General features: G+C 33.1%; 2 protein-coding genes across 2 annotated transcripts in view; one reads left to right on the forward strand and one right to left on the reverse strand.

Moving 5' to 3' along the window:
* Positions 1 to 4,569, forward strand: part of LOC111083314 — a 5,579-nt gene extending 1,010 nt beyond the window's left edge. Inside the window, exons 2-6 of the mRNA XM_022379772.1 lie at positions 5 to 19; positions 903 to 984; positions 2,764 to 2,914; positions 3,972 to 4,143; positions 4,282 to 4,569. Coding sequence (XP_022235480.1) covers positions 5 to 19; positions 903 to 984; positions 2,764 to 2,914; positions 3,972 to 4,143; positions 4,282 to 4,511 — 650 coding nt within the window. The 3' untranslated portion in view covers positions 4,512 to 4,569. The remainder of the gene's footprint in view (positions 1 to 4; positions 20 to 902; positions 985 to 2,763; positions 2,915 to 3,971; positions 4,144 to 4,281) is intronic.
* A 2,730-nt stretch (positions 4,570 to 7,299) lies between these two features.
* LOC106475711 (structural maintenance of chromosomes protein 1A-like) overlaps positions 7,300 to 9,912 on the reverse strand; it is a 9,286-nt gene continuing 6,673 nt past the window's right edge. Inside the window, exons 8-9 of the mRNA XM_022379771.1 lie at positions 9,260 to 9,370; positions 7,300 to 8,173 (exon numbers count right to left, since the gene is read on the reverse strand). Coding sequence (XP_022235479.1) covers positions 8,114 to 8,173; positions 9,260 to 9,370 — 171 coding nt within the window. The 3' untranslated portion in view covers positions 7,300 to 8,113. The remainder of the gene's footprint in view (positions 8,174 to 9,259; positions 9,371 to 9,912) is intronic.

Here is a 9,912-nt window from a genome sequence, read left to right on the forward strand (position 1 = left end):
GTAGAAATTCTAGATGAAAGTAAGAAACTTTTTGAAAATTAAATAAAGTAGTAATAACAGACGAACTATTTCTATTGGTAGAAATTCTAGATGAAAGTAAGAAACTTTTTGAAAATTAAATAAAGTAGTAATAACAGACGAACTATTTCTATTGGTAGAAATTCTAGATGAAAGTAAGAAACTTTTTAAAAATTAAGTAGTAATAACGGACAAGCTATTTCTATTGGTAGAAATTTTAGATGAAAGTAAGCAACTTTTTAAAAATTAAATTAAGTAGTAATAACTGAAAGTTGTTACTTCATATTTATTGTGTTTCTTCTATGAAAATGTTACCCAAAAAGCAACGTAATGTGTTGCATGAGTGCGAAAATGTTATTCAAAAAGTGTCATAATGTGTCACAGGACTGTGAAAGCGTTACTAAAAATGTGTGGTAATATGTCGCATGACTGTGCAAATGCCACTGAGTATGTGTGGTAGTACATTATAATGTGTCATAATATTGTTTAAAGACAAATGTTTCAATAAATTAAATAAAAACAACGACAATTGTAAGTTTCACAAATATTTCATTTATTACGACTGTAGTCTCACCAGTAAAAGTATCGTCTGGTGAAATCATGGTCATAATATATGAAATATTTGTGAAATGTACAGTTGTCTTTATTTTCATCAATCCTGTAATTACGAAGTTTCACCAGGTACCAGCGGTTAACTATATGAACAAAAACAAGGTGGCCAAATTTATTAATTGTATTGATTCTATATTTAAAATTAATAAGTTAGCTTTAAATGAGGACACTTAAGGACTCGTGCACTGAGACCATGCCTTTAAAAAATAAAAATGACTTATTTTAATGGGTTTTCTCATTTATTAATGAACAATAATCTGTACTTGCAATAGGACTCTTCGGTATTTTCGTGACTGACCTGGTGGCCATAAGTGGAACTAATTCCAACTCGATCACATTGCTGGACCATGATGGGTATGTTTCTATTACTGAGAGCAAAAGAGAATTTTGATGATAAGATAAGACTATGATGAACAAAACGTCCACAGTAATGACGAATGATAACATTTATTGAAAGTTTCAGTGTATAGTTACCTTCAGCAAGTTCGTACACTAAAGGCGAAACTTTCAATAATCACCAATAGCAACACAAGTTTGTTTTAACGCAAAGCTAAATAGTGGGTTATCTATGTTTTATCGAACCCCGGAATTTAAAGTTATAATTCTTACCACTGATTGAACGGTGGAAAACAACGTGAGAATTAAATTGAGATATATGTACCATCGTACTCGTTTCTAAAGAGAATGCTAAAGTACAAATAATTTATAATAAAACACAAGAACAAAGAGTAAAACCTTTGGTCTTAGACTACTGTCAGAATTTAAAAATCTGATCTTCGCCAACTGTTAAAATAAAAAGGCTTTTAGTTATATTTCTTAATAGTATAAATATATACTATGTTGTTGTTGGGCTTAGGATTCTTCTACAGTATGTGTCTGTGACCTGTTAGCGATAAATTCAACGATGAATAAACAGCACGCACTTCACTTGTTTTCAAAATAATATATATATATCCAGAACAAGGTAATGTATTGTTACGTACCTGCTTGTTTGTTTCCGGTAGAAATTCTTACCGAGGATCTTCAGCGATACAAATCCTTTTTTGATTAAACCAGTTTATTCTTCCTCGATACAAACTTTTAGTACACGGTAGTTCCACAATCAGTACGTTTCTCGTCACTTTAAACTTAACAACTTTTATAATACACGCTGTAAATCACAGCGATTCACAATCGTGATAATTTCGCTCTCGACGAGTGCAAAACACACTTTACGGCTCACTAGCTCGAAACTAACAGAATCATAAATTACACGGAACTCAAAGTAACTACTGCTCTCTCTTCATTTATATATCCCCTGCGCTGGCTTTCCTCTGCTAGGCTTATATACTAATGAAGAGGGCATCTCCAATACACACGGACTTCCCCAAACATCACGCACGCCATCAGCGTCACGTGACTTCCGCTGTCGTAATAGTATGTACAATAAAGTGTTCAACACTATAAATATTATGGGCATATCATAAATACTATATATGTAGTTCTCTCCTTCTTGTCACATATCCACTTAGACCTATTCAATTACTTTAGAATTTCAGTTGACAAGCCGAACTAGCTTCTCTATTTCTATCGCGCTAGTATTCTCTGTGATTCACTTACAATTGTGGCGCGAGTTACCGTAATCGTTTGGTCTTCTTTCTTATGAAGATCCTCTGTTCCTTTTATCCAAGTGCACTCAGGCTGATTCAATTACCTTAGAACCACGCTTTGACGGAATAAAATTATTTTTTAAAATCTTCTTTTCTACTGCTAGTTTCACTCTAACATATTTAACGATAGGCCTATCACTTCTACGGTAGTTAACTTCACACCAACTTCATTCTCTTTTGCTATTATCTGTCTGCTGTTTCCCGCTCGTCTTACGCTATTTATATGTATTTATCACTTAATCGTCTGTCACCTTCTATATTCTCGACATAATATATATAATATAATAACATATTAATAAGAATGATCTTTCGTTTAGTAATCTTAGCTTATTTCTGGATTTTCTTTGGTTATTTTCCTCTGACCTAATTTATTTTTAATATATGCAAATGCAAATCACTTTACTGTGAAATGATGTTATCATCGAAGGATTGAAAACAGCATAACTCCTGCTGCCACTAAATGTTGATTTTCTGTTTCTTTTAGCTGTGCCACTGAACCTTCGGTGTTTCCTCTCATTAAGCGCACTACTGAGTCTAAGGACTTGAAGGGCAAGTTTGCCGCTTTTCGCTTCGCTGATGACTCCATCGTGAAATTTCAAGTGACCATCAAGTTCTGCCTCGAGGAATGCAAACCCGTGAGTTATAGTGAGATTTGGTTGTTATATTTTACCAACTTCTGTCTCCTGCAAACCCGTGAATTATAGTGAGATTTGGTTGTTATATTTTACCAGCTTTTGTCTCCTGCAAACCCGTGAATTATAGTGAGATTTGGTTGTTATATTTTACCAACTTCTGTCTCCTGCAAACCCGTGAGTTATAGTGAGATTTGGTTGTTATATTTTACCAACTTCTGTCTCCTGCAAACCCGTGAGTTATAGTGATATTTGGTTGTTATATTTTACCAACTTCTGTCTCCTGCAAACCCGTGAATTATAGTGAGATTTGGTTGTTATATTTTACCAACTTCTGTCTCCTGCAAACCCGTGAATTACAGTGAGATTTGGTTGTTATATTTTACCAACTTCTGTCTCCTGCAAACCCGTGAGTTATAGTGAGATTTGGTTGTTATATTTTACCAACTTTTGTCTCCTGCAAACCCGTGAGTTATAGTGAGATTTAGTTGTTATATTTTCACATGACACAGGTGCATTTAAAACTAAATAACTACTTTTCGAGAAGAGGGAAAGTTTTTAGTTGCAGAAAAAATTGTTTATATTTTTAATAACGTCCAGGCATTTAGGTGAGACGTTTCCTTCTTTCAGCAATGTTTATTTTATTATAGAACTGAGCACCTTTTTTCTCCCTCCTACTACAAGCGGATGAACGTAGCAACTGTTATAACACTTTCAATTGGTTATGATATGGGTTTTGTTATCGAATGTGGGCTAACATTAATGTTAGGTACTTATTAAACTTTTAGGTAAACCAGTAGACATTAATGTTCTAAAACCAAAACTATCAGTAACTTATGAATCCAGACTGACAGTGTTAAAGTTTTTAAACATTAATGAAAGGAAAAACATTATCCTTGCGTTATAATTTATTAAATATATTAATTCAATATCTAAAAAAAGGCACTGATGGAACAAATTAAGTTTGAATCTGTTTTTGTAAATTTGTTTAGAGATCAAAGGATAGCATACTTATGAACAAACAAACAAAAATACTTTAGAATTAAACTGCCCACTTTAGGTCAAGTGCGTGGATAACGGGAAGTTAGGCTATGGACGGAAGAAGCGTGAAGTGACCGATTCATCGACTGATGACCACTTGCCTGAACAAATTCCATTACAGCTGGCTATTGTAGTAGACAGCCACGAAGCATACCTTACGGATAAATCTCCTAATGACGTAGATGTGCACGGTAGGTGGCGACATCATAGCTATTATTAACTTATAATTTAGGTGGTTTAAGCTAGGTATTTTTGTTTTTCTTTGATGGCTATTTATGTATTCACAAATTGTTAATTTGTAATTTAAGTTCTGTTTATTTATTTTTCAGGTCTCCCTGGGAAAGAAGATGTTTGTTTCACTCGTGTCCACCTGATTCTGTGTGCGATAACGACGGTAATTTTACAGTTCTTCACAATCATAATCTGTCTAATATACGTCAGGTATTTGCGAAAGCGCCATCTCTTGAGCAAAGCATCACCAGACTCCATTTCAGCATATATCACTTCCAATGAGACACTCGTTCAAAAATTACCATGGAATCGCAAGCCAACGAGCTAGACAGACTGCACTAACTCCATCTAGTAATTAACGATTTATATATATTATTAAATTTAAAGTGCTTGAGCTTTTGCGTCAGTTTTTTTTTACTTTAATGTAGTGATTTACGCTGAAGTTTTTATTTCCAGATGGCTAAAGGTGTATTTCATCAGATAATATCGCAATCTAAGCATATTTCTTAATATAAGAAAATTCTATAGTTTACGAATAACGAACTAAAAAGGATTCTACAAATTCTTAACAAGTGTTATTAATTTATTTCGGGCTATCTGCGCATAGCCGTCCCTAGTTCTTAATTGAGACTAGAGAAAATTCAACACACATCGCCAATCTTTGGGCTACTGTTGTCGAATAGTGGGATTTGACAAGGACCTCTCAGAGAGGCCCCTGACTATAATAAAAACGAAACAAGGCCATCATTAGCTCTAGAAAAAGAAGAGTGAAGTATAATTTAAAGACAGGCACATAAAAAGTCGCGAGACGTCATAAATGTCAAAAAATTAACAAGTTTCTAAATTTGAGGCCTAGATCAAGTGCCCCTGGATTTGACCGATTCTTATAATTCACTCATTGGCCCCAAAGTGCGGGGTGCGATTTTGTGGCAACCATACCATCTTAGATTCAATTCCCGCGCTAATAAATAGGTAAGACCCGCGCATTTTTACTTAGTAACAATGTCTTAAGGAATTATTTCTTTCTAGTTTATGAAATCGCCACTTGAGAGTTACATAACTTTTGTGACAGTGACATTTTATTAAAAACACCATATTTTGATAATACTTTTAACCATAACAACACAAATCGTTATTTTAAAGAATTTTAGATGAAACAAAAATTAAGTTCTGGCGAGAGTTAAACGAACTCTCTTTCATACAAAATGGAGTAACAGTTTTCCATTATCGTGAAAAACAACCCTAGCTACAGGAACTTCAAAACTTTGCTCTTCTCCCTCAATTCTTGGTCTAAGGATTACTCAATAAGAACAACCCTAGCTACAGGAACTTCAAACTTTGCTCTTCTCCCTCAATTCTTGGTCTAAGAATTATTCAATAAGTACAACCCTAGCTACAGGAACTTCAAAACTGTGCTCTTCTTCTTCAAATTGAGTAATCCTTAGACCAAGAATTGAGGGAGAAGAGCAAAGTTTTGAAGTTCCTGTAGCTAGGGTTGTACTTATTGAATAATTCTTAGACCAAGAATTGAGGGAGAAGAGCAAAGTTTTGAAGTTCCTGTAGCTAGGGTTGTACTTCTCTTCTCCTTCAATTCTTGGTCTAAGGATTACTCAATAAGTACAACCCTAGCAACAGAAACTTCAAAACTGTGCTCTTCTCCTTCAATTCTTGGTCTAAGGATTACTCAATAAGTACAACCCTAGCAACAGGAACTTCAAAACTTTGCTCTTCTCCCTCAATTCTTGGTCTAAGGATTACTCAATAAAAGTACAACCCTAGCTACAGGAACTTCAAAACTTTGCTCTTCTCCCTCAATTCTTGGTCTAAGGATTACTCAATAAAAGTACAACCCTAGCTACAGGAACTTCAAAACTTTGATCTTCTCCCTCAATTCTTGGTCTAAGGATTACTCAATAAAAGTACAATACTTTCACGGAAATTCTTTAATAACCTTATTTTTGGTGAACGAATTTTTATAAGTTTATTTCAGTTATAAACAATTTTGGAAATATATTTTTAGAATCACAAATCAACATGATTAGAATTCTGTAACATATCAGCTAAAGTATTTGTATTCTCATTTCTTCAAGGAATGGGTTGGTATTTTTTTATGGCAAAATTAGTGACAGGTTTATCGTATGTAGTTTGTTTATCTTTAACAAAATGGTATACATCTAATTTACAAGCATTATTTAATACAGTTTTTATCAGTTTCAATTCTTCTTCTTGAAGTTGGGATTTAAATGTATTTCTACGGATATCTTGAAGTCTGAAAGTAATATCTTAAAAAGACGAAAGTCTGCGTACAATTGTATGAATGATAATAGTAGCTAAGAGTCCCTCCACGCACTTTTCTTATTGTCAGTAAAAATGAAAATTATGAATCGAATTGGAACTTACAGGATAAACCACGTCAATATTTTTGTTGGGAATTTTCATGCGGACCCGATGGAGACAACAAAGTTGTTGGGTGTTTTACATAGTACTTATAATTCTCCTCGAAACCTACTTCTCCATTTTGGGCCATGATAAACTATAAGAAGAGAGCCAAATCCCACTATTCAATCAGACAACAGTAGCACAAAAAGTTGACTAGCTGCTTTCCCTCTAGTCCATCCGTTCAACATTAGGGATGGCTTAGTGAAAATAACCATTGAATAGCTTTGCATAAAATCCTGAAATAAAATAGTTATTTGCTAAATAAGAAATGTAATGCTATAAAAGACACCAGATGGCAGGCAAGAACTGAAATTATTAATTAGAGTGGAAGAAGTCACATGACAGAAGATGTTTAAATTGTCATGGCAAACAAAAACCTTTAGTTAGACAGCTATTTATCTGGGTGGTTGTATTTTATTTGTAAGTTAGGCATAGTCTATAAAACTTGTAAGTTACACTTGAATGAATAAATCACCTTCACTATCGTTAAGAGGTCTTATTTTTACCAACATTACTCTACATGTAGTTGAATATTATGATGTTCCATGATTGATTGGGTTGAAGCTGGAAATGATAAAAGAATTTGAAAAAGACAGAATCAATAAAATACATTGGCATGCACATATTTCAGTGAGTATATTTATTTATATAAAAGAAGACACCATAAAATACACATGTAAAATAAGAAAGACCATGACTTTTTATTCCTCTTACAAAATAAGCATTACTAAGTTTACCAGGAAATCTAACTGATTACATAACACTGAATGAAAGAAACAAGAGCTAAAATAAAGAAGGGATCATCTTCCTTAAATATAAACATTAGATACAGACAATAAATCATACTATGTGGCAATGTTTATTTACAATGAGTTTTTCAACAACGTATAATATTGTAAAAAAAACTAGTTATGAAATGAGAGAAAACCAGAAAATTTTTCACAGAGCTTAAAGCAATATCCATATCAAACTGCTTGAGTAAACAATCTGTTGTTACTATTTATCTTGTTATTTTTCTCACAGAAGAAAACTAATATTAAATATTTCACGGACTGTTATTAATTGTACAATTTCCCAGGTCTATACTTGTCATAAAACAACGAAATATTGGTTATCCACATAAAACGTATTTTATGATCTACATATAAAAAAAAAAGGTAATAAAAAATTAATGTTTAAAATTAAAACCAGTAAAAATCAAGTGTTGTAAGGTCAATTTTGTTTATAAAGACTCATAAAAGTATACTAATAAATTTTATAGTGAAGCTTTTAACGTTGGTAAAACTGCACAATTATTTTAAACCTTATATCCAGCATTGATATTCATGACCAATCAAGTTGACTGTTCTCTACATGTTATCTCATTAAAATCTGTCTGAAAAAAATTAAAATGGGTAAAAAATAAAAAAAAGAAGACAAACAAATCGTAAAACTAGTGTAAAGATCTGATAGCTGTTTTTATACACTTCCATGAACATTAAGAAAATTCTGTCACTCTTGGTATTCTGTGAGATCCAGCGTTAAGACACGGCTGATCGTACATTCACCAGGCTGTGGGAAGATGAAAGGTCTCTCTTATTACTATTAAAAGATTATCACACATTTCTTGTCTGTTTAATGAATGTACATAAGATGTTTGTGTTCTACAATTCTGGGTGTTAATGCAAATGTACGACAACACGAAATCTCTCATGAGGATATGATCTGTTACAGTGTACATTTGTTTTTAGTTCATTGGCTTACTCATCTTTCTTTGTTCAATATTATTTGTTCTTTAAACGTACTGCATTTATGGGAAGACTTACAACACATAAAATCAAGTTTCACTTCTACGAAATTACGGATCCTTTTATGTAAAAATGTCCTACTTTTTGAAATTTAACAGAAAGTAAATACTTCAATAAAGCAGTAATCAAAAATAAACACAGCTTGTATTAGTAATCTAGAATTTGTTAAACTAGGGCTATCTGTGCTGACTATCCCAATATTTTAAGTGATAGACTAGAGAAGGCACCACCACACACAGTTGACATCCCAATATTTTAAATGATAGACTAGAGAAGGCAACACCATCCACAGTTAACAGTTGACATCCCAATATTTTAAGTGATAGACTAGAGAAGGCAACACCACCCACAGTTGACATCCCAATATTTTAAGTGATAGACTAGAGAAGGCAACACCATCCACAGTTAACAGTTGACATCCCAATATTTTAAGTGATAGACTATAGAAGGCAACACCACCCACAATTAACAGTTGACATCACAATATTTTAAGTGATAGAGTAGGGAAGGCAGCACCACACACAGTTGACATCCCAATATTTTAAGTGATAGACTATAGAAGGCAACACCATCCACAGTTGACATCCCAATATTTTAAGTGATAGACTAGAGAAGGCAACACCACCCACAATTAACAGTTGACATCCCAATATTTTAAGTGATAGACTAAAGAAGGCAACACCACCCACAATTAAAAGTTGGGCTGCTCATTAGAGCAAATAATAGATTTGACTGTCACACTTGTAACTCACCCATGGCTTCCAAAATGAGAATTTTTTTACAGTAATGGAATACAAACCACATAAGATTAAATCCACCTTACACAAACTATCAATTATTTGTTACTTACATCTGGGACAATCCCTACCAATCCATCTGCATGACCATAGAATTCTTCTTTGAGAGATATCACCACACACTGGAAAGATGTTTCTGTTTGTTCTCGAATGAACCTGGCAACCTTACATTAAAACAAGAAACAGTAGTCAACGAGTGTTATTTTCATATACTGTGCTGTTGACTTTCAACTGATTATAATCTTGTCTCTTTAACAGATTTGTAGGGCTAAGATTGTAATCCAACTGTTTCAGCCACTAATGTAAGAAATGAAAACTTTAGCTGAATGTGAAAGTTTGTAACGGTATAATTTATTTACCGTACTTTAAAACGAAAAATCCATGTTTTGTAATCCTGCTTACTTTTTAAAACTTTTATTTTAACTGAAGTTTCTTTGCCCTAACTAAATGTTTTTGAAAAATTATAGAAAAAACATGTTACTGAACATTTGAGGCATATGTGTGTGTACAGATCATGTTAATAATAGGAAAACAACATGTTACTGAACATTTGAGGCATACGTGTGTATACAAATCATGTTAATAATAGGAAAACAACATGTTACTGAACATTTGAGGCATATGTGTGTATACAAATCATGTTAATAATAGGAAAACAACATGTTACTGAACTATTTGAGGCATATGTGTGTACAGATCATGTTAA

This window comes from Limulus polyphemus, unplaced genomic scaffold, assembly GCF_000517525.1.
Source record: "Limulus polyphemus unplaced genomic scaffold, Limulus_polyphemus-2.1.2 Scaffold9026, whole genome shotgun sequence".
Classification (NCBI taxonomy): domain Eukaryota; kingdom Metazoa; phylum Arthropoda; class Merostomata; order Xiphosura; family Limulidae; genus Limulus; species Limulus polyphemus.